We start from the raw sequence: 21,889 nt of genomic DNA, 5'->3' as shown, positions 1-21,889 counted from the left end.
TTAAGTGACAATTTGGGCCTGCATTTGCTGAATTTTTTTGTCATATTTGGGCTGAAAATCATGGCTGGCAGCAGTGACAGCAATAATCTCATGCACATAAAGAAGCTTGAAGGAGCACAAAACTTTGCAGTTTGGCAAAAGCAATGCTACAATATCCTGTTGCAAAAGAAGCAGGCAAAGCCGATCAAAACACAAGGGGAAAAGCCCGCAGATATGGAACAAGACGATTGGGATGAGTTAAATGAGCTTGCACGCTCAACCATCGAGCTATCGATTTCTGATGCCTTGTTGTTCAACACTGAAGGTTTGGATTCTGCATATGCTATATGGACTCAACTGGAAGAACTGTATGCACAGAAGAGTGTTGCAAGCAAAGTGTATTGGCTGAAAAAGCTTATGGATTTGCGTATGAAAGAGGGTACAGCAATGTCTACTCACTTGAGTGAGTTTAACTCCATTTTCAGCCACCTGGTTACCTTGAAGTTCATGATTGATGAGGAATTTAAGGCTACTTTCTTGCTTTGCACTCTACCAAAGAGTTGGGATACATTCAGGACTGCTATGAGCAATTCTAATGTGATCCTTTTGTATGTTGATGTAGAGAGTGCTCTACTCATGGAAGAAATGAATCGGCAAAAGAATGCATCCAGTAAGTCTTCCAATGCTTGCTTTGCATACTAGGAGCAAATCACGGCAAAAATGCAAATCTCATAGCAAGGGACGCAATAAATCACGTGGCAAAGATGTTGAATGCCATCATTGTGGCAAGAAGGGTCACTTTAAACGTGACTGCTACAAATGGAAGAAAGAGAAAGGAAAGGGCAAGAAGACAGATGATAACAAGGAAGAGAAAAAAGATAGTCAGTCTAAGAAGAGCAATGTCAAAATTGAAGAGGTGAATGTAGTCACTCATGACAGTGATAGTGGGAGTGACGACCTTTGTCTCTTCACACTTTGGTGCGCATGCTTTACTTGCAGATACCGATGATGACATGCATACCTAGATTCTCGATTTAGGTGCTTCCTTTCATGTCACCCCTCATCGTGAGTGGTTCTCTGACTATACAGGGGGTCGACATGGTGCTGTCCATCTTGGGGACAACTATGCATGTGACATTGCAGGTATTGGGAGTATGCAGTTGCAGTTTCAGCATGGCTCTGTCTTCACACTTCAGCATGTACGGCATGTACCTCAACTCAAGAAGAGCTTGATTAGCATAGGGCAACTAGATGATGATGGTTTTCATACCACCTTTGGTGATGAAAAATGGAAGATCTGTAAGGGATCTAGAGTGATTGCCAGAGGGTGCAAGAGTGACACTTTGTATCCACTTCATGTATCTAGTGTGCATGACCATGTTGTTGCCGTGATCGAGTAGCCAAATGTTTCTTTGTGGCTTAGCCGGTTGGGACACATGAGTCAAACAGGAATGAAAGTGCTTTCTCATTTGGGTTACTTACCTTGTCGTCGTTATGCTGATTTTGAGCATTGTGATCATTGTATTTATAGCAAACATGCACAGACATCTCACAAAAAGTCTCTTTCTTTGAAATCTTCTTCTCTAGAGTTAGCACATTCAGATGTATGTCAGATGTCAGGATTATCTTTAGGGGAAAAGAAATATTTTGTCACCTTTGTCAATGATTCTACACAAAAGGTATGGGTTCATCCTATTCGTAGCAAGGATGAAGTGCTTGACAAGTTTAAAAAATTCTTGGCATTGGTTGAAAATCAGACTGATGAGACAATTAAATGTCTTCACTCTAACAATGGTGGGGAATATATGTCCAAAACCTTTCAGGCATTTTGTAACAGCAAAGGGATAAAGAGGGAGCTCACTACCCCTCATAATTCGCCCCAAAATGGAGTTACAAAGTGTATGAATCGGACCATACAGGATAAGGTCCGTACGATACTATCTCATGCTGCATTATCCCATGGTTTTTCGACAAAGGCTATTATGACAACCATTCACTTAATTTATCAATCACCAAATAGGTCTTTGGGAGAGGGGGTTCCCCAAGAAGCGTGGTCGGGCAAGCCACCTTCATATGCTCACCTGAAAGTGTTTGGCTGCGAGGCTTTTGTGCACATTCGTAAAAAAAAACGCAACAAACTTGAACCAAAGTCCTGTAAATGTATTTTCCTAGGATATGGTGACGAGGGTGAAATGGGGTATAGACTGTGGGATTCCGAGAAAAGAAAAGTAGTACGCAGCAACGATGTTATCTTCCAGGAAGATCGCATGCATAAACAGCCCGAAAAGACTGAGGAGGTCCATAGGGTTGTATTCTCGAAAGAATTACCTTTTGGACAGCAAAATGTGCCCGCTGTACAGCAGCAAATACCTGCTGTAAATGAACCTGTAAATGCAGAAAATGATGCTGGAAATGATCAGCCAGATATTGCCCATGACAATGAGCCACTACATGTGCAAGAACAGCCAGGACAGCAAGCTGAAAATGCTCAACAGCCAGCAAACAATGATTATTGGGTTAGGAGATCGTCTAGGGCAACTAGACAACCTGACAAATTTGTTCCTAGTGCAAACAATGTGGCTGATTATGTCATGTTGAAAGACTATGGTGAACCATCTTGCTTCAGGGAAGCAATGGACAAACAGGATAGCAAGAAGGAAGCAATGGACAGACAGAACAGCAAGAAATGGTATAAAGCCATGTTGTCAGAGATGGAATCTCTTGAGAAAAATGGCACTTGGGACTTGGTGCAATTGCCTAAAGGGCAAAAAACACTTCCATGCAAATGGGTTTACAAGATGGTCACTTCCGATTCCTCACCAAAGTACAATGCAGGATTGGTTGCATCTCTCCTGTAGTCAAGATGACTACATTGAGAACCATTTTGGGCTTGGTTGCAGGTGAAGATATGGAGCTCATACAGATGGATGTAAAGACTGCGCTTTTACATAGTAATCTGCATGAAGACATATATATGCAGCAACCTTAAGGGTTTGTGGAAAAACGGAAAGAAAAGATGGTATGTAAACTCAAAAGGAGTTTGTATGGGCTGAAACAAGCACCAAGAGAATGGTATCATAAGTTTGATACATTCATGCAGACTCAAGGTTTCCATAGAAGTCAAGTGGATCACTGCTTGTACACCAAGAAGGCAGCAGATGGCAGCCTGATTATCTTGGTTTTGTATATAGATGACATGCAGATTGCTGGCAAGGATACTTATGCCTTGGACTCACTAAAGCAAAGTCTTCATGGTAGCTTTGACATGAAGGATCTTGGTGATGCAAATCACATTGTTGGCATGCGAATACTCAGAGATAGGTCGAAAGGATTACTCTATCTATCTCAGCAGGAGTATTACTCCAAGTTTTTGTAGCGTTTCAATATGGAGGGGGGGAAAACAATTGGGGTTCCATTGCCTCCATATGTGAAACTCAGTGTAGAGAACAGCCCTACATCTGATGATGAAAAGGCTGAAATGGCCAAGATACCATATGCTTCAGCTGTTGGCAATTTGATATATGCTATGGTTGCTATACGTCCTAACATTGCCTTTGCAGTGGGAGTGGTTAGCAGATACATGGCAACCCCTGGTAAGAAGCATTGGGATGCAATGAAAGGTATTATGAGATACCTCAAAGACACAAAGGAGTTGTGTATCTACGTTGGGAAGTAGAATGCATATGTTGTTGGCTTTACGGATGCAGACTATGTTGGTCATGTGAATTGCAGAAAGTCCACTTTTAGGTATGTGTTTACCTTCACAAGAGGAGTAATCTCTTGGATCTCCAGGCTACAAAAGTGTGTTGCATTGTCTACTACAAAGGCAGAGTAAGTGGCTACCACTAAGGCATGCAAGGAGGCTTTATGGCTTTCACGTCTGGTGGGAGAGCTTGGCATTACAAAGTTACCTATTCTCCATTGTGATAGTTAGAGTGCTATTGAAACCAGTCTTCTCCTCGAATAGGATAGTAAATCCCTAATTACAACTTAATTACAGCAGCAAACATGGAGTTATCTTTGATGAGATCTTCTCTCTTGTAGTCAAAATGACTACATTGAGAGCCATTTTGGGCTTGGTTGCAACTGAAGATATGGAGCTCATACAGATGGATGTAAAGACTGCATTCTTACATGGTGATTTGCATGAAGACATATAAATGCAGCATCCTTAAGGCTAAGCTTAAGAATACTGATCTTGGACAATGCACACCCAATTGGCCCCAAAATTTGAGCCCCTTTCGATATTTCTTTAGCTTTATTAAAGAAAAAGTTGATTTACAATGGGATTCTCCCAATCCCTTCCGGTATTTCAACTCCCCTTGCTGTCCAAAGTGACCAGCAAGTCTTCAATCTATATTGCCCCTTGATTCAGGCACTCAATTGGCCTTTACCCACTTCATAGACGATGGAAATGCCCCAAATTCAATGGCTGACTAGTCCTCCACCTGAATTCAGCTGAAATTCACCTTCAGCCTTGTTGAATCCAAGTCTTGGAGCTTCCAATTTCTAGCACGCTTCCCAAGGCTGCTTGCTAAACCCTAATGTCTACTGTAAATTAGATTTTGCAGCAAAGAAATTTGCAATTTCTCAACCTCCAAGGATCCAAATGCTAAGATCTTCGGAGCAAGGCTGTAAAATGGCTGGGAGATGACAGGAAAAGCTCTAGAGAGAGAAAATTCAGAGTTTTGTCGCGAAGAATGATTGAAAATCAGTTAAGTGCAGTTGCTGCCTTACCATAACAACATATAGATGCAAAGAACTGAAGAAAATCAATCATTTACTGCTGCCGCCCTGCCTCAACAGCCTATAGATGCTGTCTCCTGCTGTTGATTAGTCTTCTTTTGCCCCTGGCTGCCTCAGAAGGTCCTCCAATGGCTGCAAATCAGACCAATAGCCTCCCCTCCCTCTCTCTTGTAGGCTGAATTTATAAAAACGCCTCTCTCCAGCCTCTAAAGACGTTTTTCGGTCTTGCATGGGCATTTTTAACAAGTGACAGCCTTCCCAAATGGTTTTTTCAACATTTTTCATAATTAAATATTAATTTTCAGTCCTTAAATACTGAAAAATAATCTAATAATTATTTCGGTGCCCTGAAAAATAATCTGATTGGCCAATAATTAAATTGGCCAGGCATCTTCCATTCCCGAGTGTTTCTGCACCATCTTTGACCATCAAATTGGTGTTAGGTACCATTAAACACCACTTCTCTAGTGTCACCAACTAACACTTATGGCCAAATAAATGACCTAGGCCAACAACTAGCACTAGATACCATCAAGTACTCGTGCAGCATAACTTATAGCAACTTTTGCCTTTGACATCCTGTGATTTCTTCGGGTCCCTGGCTCGTAAATTTACTTTAACCCCAGTTGCACCTCACATGTGCAACATTTACTTAATCATGTGATTAAGAATTAATCCACATGTTAAGTGAGATTTCAAAAATACATGTCCTCATGACAACCCTCCCCCTAGCATTGAGTCCCGTCTTTCATGCAAAGACGAAGCACATACAAGTGAAGTATCACTTCATTAGAGATGTACTTTGACAGTAAGAGCATTAAGCTTGTCAAAGTGCATATAAATGATAATCCTGCAGATCTTCTCACGAAGGGTCTTCCAGCAGAGCGGTTTGCTCATTGCCAACAGATGATGGGAGTGATAGGTATATGTATTTCAGCTTTGTACATACCTAGACTTAGCTGATTCTTTTCTTCCCTTAAGGCACATTGGAGGTTGTTGGGAATAAAGGGCCATCGTGACTTTTATATGTGCACGGGTGTGAACACACCCTTAGCACATTTATACTTTCATATATATCTATCTAAAACCTAAAGAGGTACACTAGTCTTTGTACCGAACATCAAAGGTGTCGTGCTCACTCTCCTTTCTACTGCTCTCTCTCTCTGCATGTGTTATCCATCGTGTTCACTCTCAGCTCCGTCAAGCTACATCATACATCAGTGAAGGAGGCTTTACAATCTGATCATTGGCGGAAGGCGATGGAAGCCAAGTTGGAGGTTATTGAGCAGAATGGCACTTGGTTTCTTGTGCCTCGTCCCTCTCATAAGAAGGTGATTGGTGTCAAATGGGTCTTCAAGACCAAGTACCATAGTGATGGCTCCTTGGACAAGCACAAGCCTCGCCTTGTTGCCGAAGGTTTTGCACAGCGCCCACGTATTGACTTCCATGATACTTTTGCCCCTACAGCTTGCACGGCAACTATTCGTGTTCTTCTTGCCTTGGCTGGCCATAGGAGATGGCTTGTTTTTCAATTAGATGTGAAGTCGACCTCCTTGAATGGTGATTTGAAAAAGGAGATCTATGTAGAGCAGCCTCCTGGATTTGGTCCTTCAGATGGGCAGGTTTATAGATTAAAGAAGGCCTTGTATGGCTTAAAGCAAGCTCTACATGCTTGGAACGAGAAGATTGACTCATTTCTCCAGGCCAAGTTGGGATATCGGCGTTCTACGGCCGATCCGCGGCTTTATGTGCACACTTCTGAGGGAGGTCATGTGTTATTTGGTTTATATGTTGATGACTTGATTATTACATGTGCTCATATCCATATGGTTGCAGAGAAGAAGGCAGCCCTACATCAGAAGTTCAAGATGACAGATTTAGGACTTTTCCATTTCTTTTGGGGCCATGAGATTTTTTAATCTCAGAGGGGGATTTTCATCTCTCAACAGAGATATGTACAAGAGCTCTTGGTGACTTGTGAGATGGAGGATTATCGGTCCGTTTCTACTCCTATGGATCCGAACTAAAAGACCACTTCACACATAGATTCTCCTTTGGCCGATGCTACTCGCTATCATTAGTTGATTGGCTCATTGATTTAGCTCCTCAACACATGGGTTGATCTATGTTTTGTTGTAGGTCTCTTGGCTAGGTTCATAAGTTTGCCTCGGCAGGTGCATTGGCAAGCTACTCATAGAATACTATGGTATCTGAGGGGGACCTCCGACTTAGGGATTCATTATCCAGCAAGTAACAGGTGCTTCTGATCTTGTTCTTGCAGGTTGGAGTGATTCAGATTGGGCTGGCAATGTGGATCACAGGCGGTCTATTACAAGTTATTGTTTTACCTTGGGTGTTGGTGCTATCTCTTGGAGTAGCAAGAAGTAGTCTAAGGTAGCCCTATCTTCGACTGAGGTAGAGTATCAAGTTGCGTCTTCTACCACATGTAAGGCTGCGTGGCTTTGACTGTTATTGGAGGAGCTTGGCTAACCCCAAACTCATCCTACTATGTTGCAGTGCAACAATGAGAGTTGCATTGCCTTGGCATGGAATCCTGTATTCCATGCTCGGACAAAGCACATCGAGATCTAGTATCACTTCATCAGGGAGAAGCTTCTAGATGCGACCATTGATGTGGAGTACTATAAGACTCAAGACAATCTTGCAAATTTGTTTATGAATGCACTTCCCCAAGCTTTGCTTCATCGACATTCCAAATCCCTACATATGCTACCTTGTCCAAGATCTGAGAGGGAGTGTTGGCAATCAGCTCCTTGCCACGTCAGCAGTGCCGCGTGGCAGCAGTCGGACTGTCTGACTGCAGTTGGCTGCATTAAATGCAACCGACCTACCTATTTTGGCATTTTACAAGGCATTCTTTTCAGCCTTTTAAAGGCCGAGTTTCCAACAGTTTTGATTACTTGTATTTGATAGATTTCAGCCTGTTGGTGACGCAGACAGCACTCGGGGCTAACAAAGATCGAGGTCCTCAAGGCGGAGACATACGTAGATATTCTCTCTGCACCTATGTATAATTTTGCATCCTTATACAGCATTCTTCATTGCGGATTTTCTCTGTTTCGCTATCACTTTCTCTCTCTCTCCTCTCTCCATTCACTCTTTGTCACAATCATTTGCTTCCGCATTGCTTCACTCTGACACTAGTGAGGCCTTTACAACTTCAAAGAGGGGTGACAAGAAGAAGTCGAAGGCCTAACGTTATCACTATGGTAAGAAGAGACATTTACGCAAGGATGGCAAAGAGTTACCGGCCTCAAGAAATAAGAAGAAAAAGAAGAAAAAGCTGAATCCGAACTCCTCCACTAAGTCATCCTCTTCCTCAAACTCCAACTCAAATCCTCCTGCCAAGGCCAAGGTATGGATAGAATCTTCTTCTTCAAACCTCAGGAAGGGCTTGGCAGCACCTCCTTCTTCTCCTTTCTAATACAAGTGATGCAGTCATCCCTCTCAAATCTCCAGTGCTAGAGAGGGAGTGTGAGAGGGCAGCGAGATGGGGCAAGTGAACCTCATCTATACATGTATACAAGTGCATAGGTTCCAGAGAGAGACATCCCTCGTGCATCTCCAGCATGTTCAAATCCTGGAGCTAGGATTTGACATCCAAGTTCATGATGAGCTATAATTTGATAAAGAGCAAGATTGGGGCTCCTAGTCCAAGCTCACATGAGGGGACACTTTGGCAGTCTTAGCCAAAGACGAGGAATCCATGGTCATGTATGTTCAAAGGCATTTTTTACAAGATGGTCTTATATGCTACTGTAAGACATTGTTGACAAACACAAAGATCTATAATAACTCTTCTCTATTTTAAAGGAGCTGGTACAATCGACATCGACATCAAGTTCTCTCTGAGGTACCTTGGTGGTGGATTGATAACCCACTGCTTGGATATCCATGGTTCTAGTCTAGTGATTCTTTGTTGTGTAGACTATGATGAGTTATCATCATTGTATCATTGTATTGTATTGGATCGCTCATGATCTAAGAGAGGGTGTTAGCAATCCGATTAACTCATGTGTGAGTCTAGCTCATGCTTGATATTCCTAGGCATTTTGTATTTTATTATGGTCATTAATTTCTTTATATATCACACTTCCTCCTCATTCAATCACATCACCTACAAGTTTTGTGGAGAGAGAAAGCCAGTACTAGTGCGTATGAGCCAGTGACTCATTGTTGTACGCGTCATTTGTTGAGCTAAAAATGCATTAACGTTACTTAAAAAGTCCCAAAACACGCTTTAATTAAGGAAGAAACCTTGTTTATTTAAAAAGAAATGCGTCCCTAGAGAGTGTTTGTATCCCATAAGTACAAACCCACTTTGAAAGGCCCAAACTTTCTATAAATAGGTATGCTGCCTTCCATTCAACCTTAATCTCGTTTTTGCAGATTTCAAGTATTTCAACTTGCTGCCCACACCCCCCGACGAGGAGGACATTGCAGTCCAAGCTAGCCACTGTTGTCTACAACAGTCTAGCGCCTATTTCCAGTCTACCACACAGTGTTCGGAGCTAGTTTCAGCATGTTGACTACTGCTGCTGGTTTTTCTTGCGTTTTTAGTCTTTCTCTCTCCTACAACCTGCGTTTGCTGTTTTCTCTCTCCTGCAACCTGCGTTTTTAGTCTTTCTCTCTCCTCACTTGCATTTTTAGTCTTTCTCTCTCCTCCACTTTCATCTACATCAAATTCAACCTTCCTTGACTGCGTTTGCTGGTGTTCGACATCCGGAGGCTGCCTTACTATGATTCAAGGCCCGTTTGAAAAGCGACACACTCTCTAGCTCATTACTCTTGCCCTAATCCTTGAGATACAGAAGTTCAAGGTACAATATTCATTTACTACATAGTGTGTTTGCTACATGAGCATTATATATTCAATAGTCATATCATTTTATTCATTCTGTATTCATTGTCTCTAAGTTACCCTAACCCTAACTATGTTCTTCTATCAATCTGTGCTTTGTCGTACAGTGTTATGTGTTTCTGTGTTAGTGTATTTTTTCACATGGTATCACAGCCGAGTTCTCTCTCCTCGCCTGCGTTTTTATTCTCTCTCTCTTGCATTACCATTTGCATCAAAGTAGGCCTTCCTTGGCTGCGTTTGCCGGTGTTTGATATCGAGAGACTGCCTTGCTACAATTCGGGATCCGTTTGGAGTACGAGACACTCTCTAAGTTACCCTAACCCTAACTGTGTTCTATCAATCTGTGCTTTGTCGTACGGTGTTATTTGTGTTTCTGTGTTAGGGTATTTCTTCACATAGTATTAGAGTTGAGTTCTCTCAGAGAAACCTAGGCCTTGATCTGAAAGCTCTACACAAGAAGCAGGAACAACAGAAGGGCAAACGACTTCGGACACTACTTCTGCATCACTTCTCACATCCGAGCTAAATCCATTGAGAAACAAGTCAGAGTGAGCCTCACAACTTGCTTCACAAGCTCCCGATATGGCCGGACACATTGGACTACCATGGAGTTCCACAAGCTTACAAGATCACTACAGCTAAGTACAATCTCATTTTGATGCATATAGCCTAGCAACAAATAGAAGGTAAGTTTGAATTTCACCCTTCAGATTCGGTGCACCGATCTACTGACCATGTAGGAAGGGCGGAATCTCCACTTAGGATTGGCCATCTGCAACAAGTGGAAACTAGCATAGAGTACACTCCATTGCCTTCATACTTATTATCTCTGATGCCAAGTATGTCTACCATTTCAGATTCTATTAATGATAATTCCCCTTCTCCTATTGGTATGGATGATTTTCATGATAAAGAACGTATGCAAAACAATTTCTTGTTTATAACTAATGAGCAAGACAAATGTTTCTTTATGAACTCAAGACTAGGTAAGCAATTGAAACAAGAAATTGTGAGTACTCTCTTCTTCTTCTTTTCCTTCAAATAATTTTGTTTTCAAAGGTCAAAATGAAGTAGGTGCACCTTCATCATCGTTATTTTAATTTAATGCATTTAATGAACAAAAGAAACCCACATTATTTCCCACATCTACATCTATCACAAATCCATTTAATCTCCCTCCCATCCCACCCTCTTATTCTGCTGCCACATCCTTTCAGCCTCCATTAAGTGCACCGCATGTTGCCTCTCATGTAGAATCACACGTGTTTTGATTCACCACATCATGTGTTTTGATTCACCACATCAGGAGATTCTTTAAACTTAGGCACAGCTATTAGGACCTCATCTCTTGCTCAACCGGATGGTGGTCCACCTTTTCCTCACACACTTTTGGGATCATTGCAGCCTGGGTATTCCCCCCTTCTCTCTCCCGAGTGTGGATCAATTGGTGCCACAGTTTACCTCCATGGCATTACCTAGTGGACCCTCTGGTCATTATGTTGTGTCCCAGCCGACATCTGGACAGGGCTTACGTGTCCCAATGCCTCCATCTCCACCAGCACCTTATGGAAACATTCATATTCCAGTGCCTCTGCATCAATCGGCACTCATTCAACACTCATAGCCTATTTTTGCCTTCCCACCTCTTCCTCCTCCTCCTCCTCCTCATTAAACACCTCCACCACCACCACCATCTTATCCTCCACATCCATATTACCCCACATTCCCAACACCTCATGGTTCTACCTCATGTTACGCCAAGCATGCATTCAATGACAAGACGTGTTTTAATGGGTCAAACTTTACAACTTGGTCGACTTTAATAAGACATGTCCTTGACTCACAGACCTATGAAATCTTGTGCAAGGGTAGGAATCTCAACCCGATCCCGCACTAGTTCCATACAAGGTCTACTCATGGAAGCTAGAAATGCATCCGCTATTGTCGAGCCGATGCAAGGCTTATTGCCTAAGTTTCATTCTCAGCTTCAACATTTTGACTTAGTGTCAAAGCGACAGTCACACTTGATTGACTGCTACGCGGCTCGAGATAGAACTTATTGAATAAATCTTGACCATGAGCTTCAAAACTTCAAAATCTCTAACCGAGATGACTTGAAAGTCAAGTTGACTGAGTATCCGCATCTCCTTGCCCAATTCTCCACTACATGGACTCTTAAGACCTCTGACGATCGCATCACATTGTTTCTTAATAAGGTGCCGCATAAATACTTCAATTTTGTGCAACAAGTGGTTTCTCTACATAATTTACCCACATTCTATGAATTTGAATGTCAACTATTACGTTATGCACAGCTGTTCGATCAGTTTCATATGAATAATCCCTCAGAGAGGGCTCTTGTTGCTCATTTTCAGAAGGGCCAAAAAGGAAAGGATAAACCAAATCAAACTTCAAATCAAAATGCTTTCACATATTTCTCTGCTTGGGTATTGCCGGTTCATAACCACACAAGTCGTCGTGTTGGTTGCATGAGGTGTGATAACGCTGGTGAGTTTATCTCCCATGAGTTTTCTAAGTTTCTACAACAATATGGCATCTCTTGCTAGCTCACCTCTACCAACTCCCCCTCTCAGAATGAAGTCGTAAAGCGTCGAAACCGAACAGTCATGGAAATGGAACGCTCTATATTGTTTGCATCAAAGCTCCCTGAGCACCTTTGGGTTGAGGCTGCTAACACTGAGGTGTACATTCTCACCAGTGCCCAATGACGGCTCTTCCTCAAAAGACCCCGTACAAGGCATTCTTTGGCTCTCGACCTGTCATATCCCACTTCAGAGTCTTTGGGTATCGTGCATACACCCACACACTTGATTATAAATTAGGGAAACTTCTTAGGTTAATTCATACTAGACCAGACTTAGCTTACTCAGTCAGCATTCTCAATCAATATTTCATAGCGCCTAGGATGTCACATTGGATTGCATGTCTTCGTGTGTTGCGTTATTTACGGTGCACTTATTCTTATGGCCTCACTTATGGTTCTGGTTTATGTTTGCAAGGGTACACTGATTCCGATTGGGCAGGAGATTCTGAAAACCCGTTGTTCTTATGGCGGCTACCTCTTCATCTTGGGTACAACTTCCATTTCCTGGTCCAATCATAAGCAAATGACGGTGGCGGCTTCCACGACCGAGGCCGAGTATAGTCCTCTCTTCAATGACACCACCGACGCCATCTACCTGAGAAGCTTATTGGTGGCGGTTCACTTCCCTTGTGACTCTCCCATTGTTGTCTACTACGACAACCAGAGTGTCATTGCCCTTGCGAGCAATCCAATCATCACACCACGGACGCGGCATATGAGAGTCCACTTCCACTTTTCCAGGGAGCAGGTTGAGCTAGACACTATCAGCCTAGAGTTTGTGCCTTCATCAAACAATTTTACAGACATTTTAACCAAAGCAGTCAGTCGGCCAGTTCTTCAGTGCCTTTTACCCAAGATCGGCTTGGATACACTCTCCCCAACTTCAAATTGACAGGGAAAAGGTGCTTTCCTCTTGCTTTCCCTTCCAGTTTGAGAAAGGCAGCTACTACTCTTGATAGTGACAATGATGATGCTTACAATTTTTAGACATTCATTCATTCATTTATTCTTTTGTATTGTACTTATAGACATCTATAACTTCATCCGCACTATCAGGATGGCATGATTGTAAAAGAACACTTGGGCAAGTGAACAATTCCCCTATGAGAACATTATCCAAGTGACACCGTTGCATTGCATTTTGCGCAAGCATGATATCTTACATCTCCCTTTGCATTACCCCATGCATTGGCGTTTTGTTCATGTAAACATGTATCTAGCGCATTTATCCCTTTTCGGTCTTTTGGAGTAGTCAACTCTGGATCCACCATATTCGTCGCATTGCACATTGAAGTTTCCAAGGCACTTCTTCCTGGCTTACTTGTCTTGCTTGCTTCATATCTTTGCTATATTTATGTCACCCACACCATCAAGTCCTCAGCACAACACTAATATCTAGTGCTGGAAGAAGCCATGTTGATTTCCTACACCATGACAAAACTATAAATGTAGCCTACCTTGATCGATACAGCTAAATGCAATACTTAAACAAATGAGAGAAGTACAAAAAGTTCAACTTGCAATCTGGCAATTCAGCAACCACTGGAACAGTCAAATGCTCACCACATCTAGATAGGATTTGCTGGCACACCCACTCATCAAGACGTTCAAAGTGTTAGTTTGACTTGCAATCCAGCAATTCAGCAAACACTGGCACAGTCAAAATGCTAACTAAACTTCGATGGCTCTGTTGGTATATTCACTCATCAAAACATTCAAAATGTTACCTTCTACTACCACAGCCACTAAAAGTCCAGCTGAAGCATATCGGTTCTACTTTCACTAATCAGGTGAAATATTGGCTCTTGCTCCATATTTCTAGAGAAGAACAAAAGTGCAATGCACAGCTCTATCAAATAAAGTGCATATCCACCAGAAGAATCCTGGCCCACTTCAAACATATAAACATCTAAAGGTGAATCACCCATCAGCAATTTCTAGTTGGTTATACGCCCCTTGACAACCCTTTGTAGATTTACTGGTAGCAATACCTATCTATTGTCCAATTTGACACCAACACAGCAAGAAGAAAGGCCAATAATTTTAATCAGCCAGCTGAGATAAGGACAAGAAGCTTACAGTCAGCATAGCGCTTGTCAAGCCACTTGAATCCTAGCATCTGCTGGATATTGGTGGGCTTCTCAGGAGGGTAGGGCCTCTGCTTGTAGCCCCACAATCCGAAATGGAACTGCTTGAAGAAGTCCCAGAAGGTGGCACGGCCCTCCCCGGGGGTGTGGATGGCCTTGCGGGGCATGGGCCGGCCAGTGTACGGGCTGGGGACGAAGGGCAAGGCCTGCCAAAGCTTGGTATCCTCTTTCCTGAAGGGCCTGTTGTTCCTGGCAATGGCTTCCTCATTCTCCTGGATGGACCTCTCCTGACATTTCTTGAGGAACTGGTATGTGCTGTCCTTTGCTTTGAGGGCTTCTCTGAATTTCTCGTCCTCTTCGATTCTGACAGGGTCGGCAGGCCCCTCAACGAAATAGTTCTTCTTGCTCTTCTTCAGTTCTTCATCAACGGCGGGGTGCTTGGTGTAGTCGGGCCTCTCGATGGCCTCGAGCTTGAATCTCTCGTACCTCTCCTGGAGGGGGAGGCCCTGTGGCTCCGGAGCCTCTTCCTCGGGCTTCTTCTTGCAGAAAAAGAACCCCATGGCTGCGGCTGCTCCTGCAAAAGATAATGGAGTCTCCTCTTGCGTTATATCTATCACGTCCTCCTATGGTCGGTTGAAGGTTCATTAGTCGTGAGAATCTTCGTTTTAGGAGTAAATTCCTCGTGCAAAACCTAATGTTTGCATATAAATCATAAGCCCACTATCCAGGTGGTCGCACTTGCTTCCCATTTTCGTGAGCAAAGGGAAATACATTTGTTTCTCTTTCATATATCTATATTACAACATTATTATTTGAGCTACAGGTTCGAGAGATGTCGAAGCACCAAGGAGCTCCCAAATCAAACCAAAGTTTGCATGTGCTATTACTTGCTCATAATTGGGGGCAGAGAAAAACGTGGTTTCTTTCCACCACCTCCTCCTCTCACTCGTACTCTCATTCTCACTCACACTCACGGGCAGCAGGTAGGAGCAGGAGATCAACAGTGTGCAGGCAGTAGGCAACAAGCATAAGTAGGAAGGTTAGTCCCCTCTCTTTCTCTCTCTCAGGACACTCTCCAGTCCGGTAGTTCGACTGCCACAGTCTCCAATCTAGCACGTAATCCAGTTCGACAACCACTCTCTCTCTCTCTCTCTCTCTCTCTCTCTCTCTCTCTCTCTCTCTCTCTCTCTCTCTTTGCGCCATTGGACTGGGCCAACAGAATTGGGCCCGGGGGGAGGGGACAGCCATTGGCCGGAGAGAGCGGGGAGGATGGGGCAACTCAGGGGGGCGAGGGGGGACAGTGTGTCGAGAGGGGAGCTACCCACTGTTGGGGATGGCCAAAGAGGGGCTGCCTTATGTCGAGGACGGCCAGTGTTGGAGCTGCCTAATGTCAAGGATGGCCAAAGAGGACGGGGAGGTGTCGGAGGGAGCAGGCCAACGCGAGCTTCCACCCACCAGTGCCATGAGAGGGGAAGAAGGCCAACACCACGGGGAGCCTCTCCTACCCCACGCCACCCCACGATGAGCCTCTGCCACCCTAACTAACTAACTATATAACTAAGTTAGTTAGGATACTAACTGACTAACTATAATGTATAGTTAGTAATTAATTTATAGTTAGTTAGTTATATGGTTAGTAATATAGATATAGTTAGTATAATATATATAGTTTATAGTTTATATATATATTTAGTGTAGATATTAACTTAGTTAGTTAGTAATTGTGTGTGTGTGTGTGTGTGTGTGTGTGTGTAGTTAGTTAGTTAGTATTGTGTGTGTGTGTGTGTGTGTGTGTATGTAGAGTTAGTTAGTTAGTATAATATATAGTTAATAGTTTATATAACTAAGTTAGTATACTAACTAACTACTATATATATATATAGTTAGTTGTATATATTGTTAGATTAGATTAGTTAGTTTAATTTAGTTAGTTAGATTGGATGCCAAAACCCTCGAGCATTGATTGGCGATATTCTCCGCCACTATCAAGGGCATGGCATTTCAGTGATATGAGAGACAAGCAATAGAAACTTTTGGCACATGGGATGACCTAAAGTTAGCCTTCCTCATCACTAGAGTCACACGTGAAGGTTTTGAAGAGTGGATGCGTGAGGAGTTCATAAACTTAAGTCAATCCTTTGGAAAACGGGTGGAAGTATATGTCTCTAAAATGCAATCCATACTGAAGAGATGGACCAAACATCGAATGAAGGCCTCCAAAAGGGAGTTTTTATTAGAGGCCTACAACTAGAAGTTCGTAAGTTTGTGGAATTGAGAAGACCAGTCAACCTGCAGGCCAAAGTGGAAGGTGCAAGACTATATGATGAAGTTGAAGCAAGACTGTCGATGACCTCAGGAAGAGGAGTCTTCACCAAATGCAGTCCCAAGGACTGTTCCCTACATCTACCCTCAAATGCAAATAGTGCTGCAGTAGTACAGTGTACCAAATCCATAGTGGCCACAAATAAAGTACCTCAAATGCTGGTTCAACCACAATAACAATGGCCTCAAATAGTTTCCCAATGGTGACTCATAATAATAGTGGAGTCCTACTAACTGGAACCAATAACCACTAGCTTCAATAGGAGCGTTGAGATCAACCCAACCAGTCTATGTAGTGATTATAGAGGCTTCCAAACCCTACTACAAGTACTCAAGGAGGAGAAATTTTGAAGGACTACCTATCCAATTTAGTTGCAAGCATCAAGAAGGAGCTTATGGATGTGATTGTAGAACAATTGCAGACACTGAGGTGAATACCGCCAACATATCCAATCTTGTAGGAGGTATAAGAGATATCATGTGATCTAATACATGGTGCAAAAAGTGCCATCAATTGGGACATTTAGCCACTGAATGTACCTGGAAACCAACCATCCATGGAGCCTTCTATTTATACTGTTTAAGAAAGAACCATACAAAGGATATTTGCTCTTTGAAAGAGATGTATGAAAGGAGAAAAAAAGATGAAGAAGTAATATTCAACTTGTTAGAATCCAAGATGACTACTCATGATATCGGACCAAAGCCTAGAGAGTTTGGTCCTAATTTCTACCCAAGGAAAATTCCCTCTCAGAGTTATAGAGAATGATAGTCTAGCGATGGCCAGAGATCAGAGGTGAAGTGTTACATATGTGGAGAAAATTGACATATCTCACCAAATTATCCAAACCTTAGAAGGTCTATGGACTACAAACCCTTGTGCAGTATATGCAAAAGAGAAGGCCACATTGCAAAAGATTGTCCCAGTCTAGCTCATATGAAAGCTACCACTGATACCAACAAAAGACCCAAGAACCCGCCTCCAATTTGGTGGAATTGAACGTTATCGTAATAATGTGTGCCAAAAAAAGAGAACCCACAGTTCCAAAAGAGAACGTTCCCTCTACCAAAACGGTGAAGTTTAATCTTCCCAAGGAGAAACAGAATAATACATAATAGAATAGTACAATATAGAGATGTCCAGTAGTACAAAAGGATACAGAGACAGATGCACAGATAGGACTAGAGGTCCAAGAGATAGAGGATGTAGAAGTACCTCTAGTATTAGAAGAAGCACAAATGTTGTACTTCTAGAAGAAAGATGGAAGATAAAAGTGGGGGTTGCCCCATTTCCTAGCCGATTGGAGAAGCCTATAGATCCTATCAAAGATTATGACTTGGTCAAAGACCTAGATACCTTCAAACCAAACCTAACATTCCAACAGTTGTTGATGTTATCTCCTAGCTGTCAAAAGAAATTCAAAAGCACACTGACCAAAAGAAGAGGCCTAAGGATTGCTCTTACGATTGTCCCTAAGTCCAATAAGGCCCCATAGCCTATGAAAGAAGTGGATGTGACTAATGCCTTCTTGGATTATATTACCCCAGAGATCGGCGTGGGGATTGAATGATGCTTTATAGCAGATGCATTGATTGATGGAGGTTCATCAGCAAATATAATGATAGATGTGACAATGAAGGATCTAGGCTTACAAGATATGTAGTCTACACAGTGGCTTATTAGACTGGCAGATCAAAACCGAATTAAGCCTTTGGGCTTTCTCCCATATGTCAAGACAACCCTCACATGAAGAGACTATTGGCTGACCTATCTCGTGGTAAAACCAAATTCCTACAAGACCTCATATCCTTTGATGTTGGGAAGACCATGCCTTTTTGAAACAAGGCCATAGACAAATTGGTTTAAAGGAACCTTAACCCTAGGCAGAGGCCCCAACAAAGTGGTGCTAGAGTTGTATGGTTTACAAAAAGGTAATGGATCCACTTCCATTGAAGTCTTAATAGACTCTTTCAATGAAATGATAGATGGCACATCAGGAGACGAAGAAGCTATCAAATAGATCTTTCCCATGAAAATAGAGGCATAATCCCTAACATTGGGCACTATAAGCCAACTCTCAAAAGAGGCAAAGTCCTTGTCAATGGGTGAATATCTCTTACTTGACCCAAGAATGACTTCGAAAATCACATCTGATAGTGAGATAGAGGCATGTATATACTCTTCTCCTTGTTACATGGCTGTAACATAGACAGAGACAGAGATAGAAGTAGAGCCAGTAGAGACAGGAGCAAAGACAAATGCAAAAACAGAGGTAGAGGATACAATAGGGAATCTGTTTTTCTCTTACATAGTCCCTATAGAGGCAGAAATAGAGTCTGAAGAGGATGATGATGACAGTGCAGAAGATGATTATAAAAGCACATTGGAAGGATCCATCCAGTTTGAAGAGGATGCAAATGAGAAAGAAGTTCCAAAAGGATATAGCAGCCAAAGATCCCATGCTATTAGATAGAATGACTAAGGTATCCTTTGGATTGGTAAATGGATCTTCTCCTATACAAAACCTTTATAAGAAATGGATTAAGCAAAACAAGCCTGCCTTCTCAGTAGTGGCTCTTATCACCCGAATCTACCCTTCTCAAGAAAGAATAATGATGATGCACCTTGTCGGCAACACTAGTCTTGTAGACCAAACAGAACTCCGAAGGTTCCTATTGTGTGATGTTCCTAGAGGTATCCTCATGAGATGAGTCCTCAAGCCAAGAGATGAATTCCCAAACCAAATCCAAAATAGCATTGATACCATTTCAACATCCCAAGGAGTCAGCCTAGTCCTCATTGAAAGAGGAAGTTGGTTCCAATGGAGCATTAGAAGAGGAGACCACACCCTTGAAGGAGTCAGATCTCTACCTAAAAGTAGTCCATGGGACCTTCATCTGTGAATTAGAAGGTGAAAAGCAATTAACATTCTTGGATGCTGATGGTACTGAACGTCATCTGAAGGTGGGTATCAGTCTTTTAGAAGAGGAGTTGTCGGTGTCCTGCATGACCTTCTAAAGGAGAACTTGGATGTATTTGCATGGTTGTACAAAGATCCAAATCGGATTGATCCCACTGTGTGTCATCAACATCACATCGACTTAGAGCATGAGGCCAAGCTTGTGAGACAAAGGTAGAGGCACATGAATCCAAATTACTATGCCCTAGTAAAAGCCGAATTGCTAAAGCTCCTTGAAGCTGAGTTTACCTATCTAGAGGCCAATATTGAATGGATTTTACCCATCATTGTAGTACCTAAGAAAAATAGAAAGGTGTGAATATGTGTGGACTTCCGAAAACTGAACTCCAAGACTAAGAAGGATTATTTTCCTATTTCTTTCACATACCAACTATTGGACATAATGGCAGGTCATAAGCTTTATTCCCTCTTGGATGGATTCAATGGATATAAGCAAGTCTAGATCATAGAAGAAGATCAATCCAAAACAACCTTCACAACAGAATGGGGAACCTATGCTTATAGAGTTATGCCATTTGGGATCTGTAAGTAATGCTCTTGCTACCTTCCAATAAGTGATGATGGCCACATTCCAAAACCATTTGCATGATTTCATTGAGGTATACCTAGATGACTTCTATGTCTATAGCCTAATCCACGAGCATCAGGGACACGTAGAAAGTGCTTTGATAGATATCGAGAGTATGGGATTTCTCTCAATCCCAACAAATGCATCTTCGGGATCTCTTCAGGAGTTTTGCTGGGCCACATTGTCTCTGCACAAGGAATAGCAATAGACCCTGCGAAGTTTGATAAGATTGCACCTCTACTACACCAACCAACCTTAAACAGTTGAGGGGATTCCTTGGCCATGTGGGTTATTACAAATAGTTCATTGCACACTTTTCAACAAAGGTAGTCCCCTTGCATAAGCTCTTGAGGAAAGATACAGAGTTTGTATGGACCACTGATTGTGATGAATCTGTTGGGGGTAAAGGCGCCTCCGCCGTGCCGCCCCGTGTATTACTACACTGACAGTACCCGCCACTGCACACTGCAGGTGGCGGGCGCCCATCACGTCACTTTATTCTTTATTCTTTTAGTGACAGTTTGAATAAAGGAAGGCCCGGTCACACATTGTGACTGTTGGAGTTCCCATTTCTTGTCTCTCTCTTTCTTGCTCTTGCTCTCCCGCCATAGCTCGCGTGCAAGCTTCGATCCTTCTCACCTTTCAACTGGTATCAGAGCTTGGCATTCTCTTGCTCGAGCTCGACTCGGTGCTTCCCGACCTTCGCATCGACTCGCTTCACGCATTGGGTCTCCATCCCGGCAGCCATAGCCGACCTCTTGAGCTCCCGACTCTCCCCGGCTTCCCGAGCTCCATCCTGGCCTTCTTGAGCTTCATCAGGGCCTTGCCCTTGAGGTATTGCTTCAGCATTTGTAGGCATTTGAGTGTATTCTCAGATTGAAACAGGGCAGGAACAAAGGGCAGCCACTCTTCTTGAGCTCCATAGCTCATATCTTCCCTCCCCTTTGCATTGGGCCTTCATGGCTTGGTATGTGCCTACCTTGGGCCATCATTGAGCCCCCCATTACCCCCTTTTCAGCCCATGTGGAGCAACAGCAAGTTCAGCACCAACAGGGCAGATTGCATCATTTTTTTCCAGGCTGTGAGCACTCATCTACTTCAGCTCCACACTTGGCCATTGCTTCTTGCTCTCTACCTTGATCAAGAGGGCTATAGACTTCATGTTTGATGTCATTCAAGCTTTGGGTATTGGTCTTGATCTTTCGGGGCTGATTTCTTCAGATTTGGGACTGTCATAAACTGTCATAACAGGCTGAAAACAGGGCAGCGCCATTGGCATTAGCATTTGTTGCTTATACTCCATTCCGGTTGTGCTATTTGATGCCCGTATGCGGTCTACATGATGCCTAGTGCCTTGGGAATGTATGCACATGATTATGCCATGATTTTGGCTTGAAATATTGGCTGATTTGGGACTGTTATTTACTGTTATAAAGTGCTGGAAACAGGGCAGCCACACTTGGCATTGGCATTTAATGCTTATACTCTACTCCGGTTACCTTGTTTGATGCCCGTATGCGGTCTACTTCCTACCCGGATGTATTGGGGATGTATGCATTTGGTTTGACCATGATTTTGGCTTGAATTTGGGGCTGAAATCTACTGTTTAGAACAGTAAATACATGCTGGAATAACAGTGGGCTGAAGGTACTTTACATGCTTTGGCACTTACCTACCGATACCGGATGTATGCTTTGAGCTTTGGCATGATATCTTTGA

The 21,889-nt window shown here is 42.8% G+C and overlaps 1 protein-coding gene across 9 annotated transcripts in view; it reads right to left on the bottom strand.

Annotated features, from left to right (window-relative positions):
• Positions 1–14,975, bottom strand: part of LOC148035720 (histone-lysine N-methyltransferase ATXR3-like protein) — a 35,610-nt gene extending 20,635 nt beyond the window's left edge. For all 9 annotated transcript variants that reach the window (XM_087677731.1, XM_087677735.1, XM_087677737.1 and 6 more), the window contains exon 1: positions 14,292–14,975. In XM_087677731.1, the coding sequence (XP_087533857.1) occupies positions 14,292–14,859 (568 nt within the window). In that variant the 5' untranslated portion in view covers positions 14,860–14,975. The remainder of the gene's footprint in view (positions 1–14,291) is intronic.
• Between the last annotated feature and the right edge of the window lie 6,914 nt (positions 14,976–21,889).

The sequence above is a fragment of the Lygodium microphyllum genome, chromosome 5 (genome assembly GCF_053477565.2).
Source record: "Lygodium microphyllum isolate KBCC chromosome 5, Lygodium_microphyllum_v1.1.10, whole genome shotgun sequence".
Lineage (NCBI taxonomy): Eukaryota > Viridiplantae > Streptophyta > Polypodiopsida > Schizaeales > Lygodiaceae > Lygodium > Lygodium microphyllum.
Note: the sequence above shows the minus strand (reverse complement) of the source record. Positions and strands in the feature narration are given on the sequence as shown.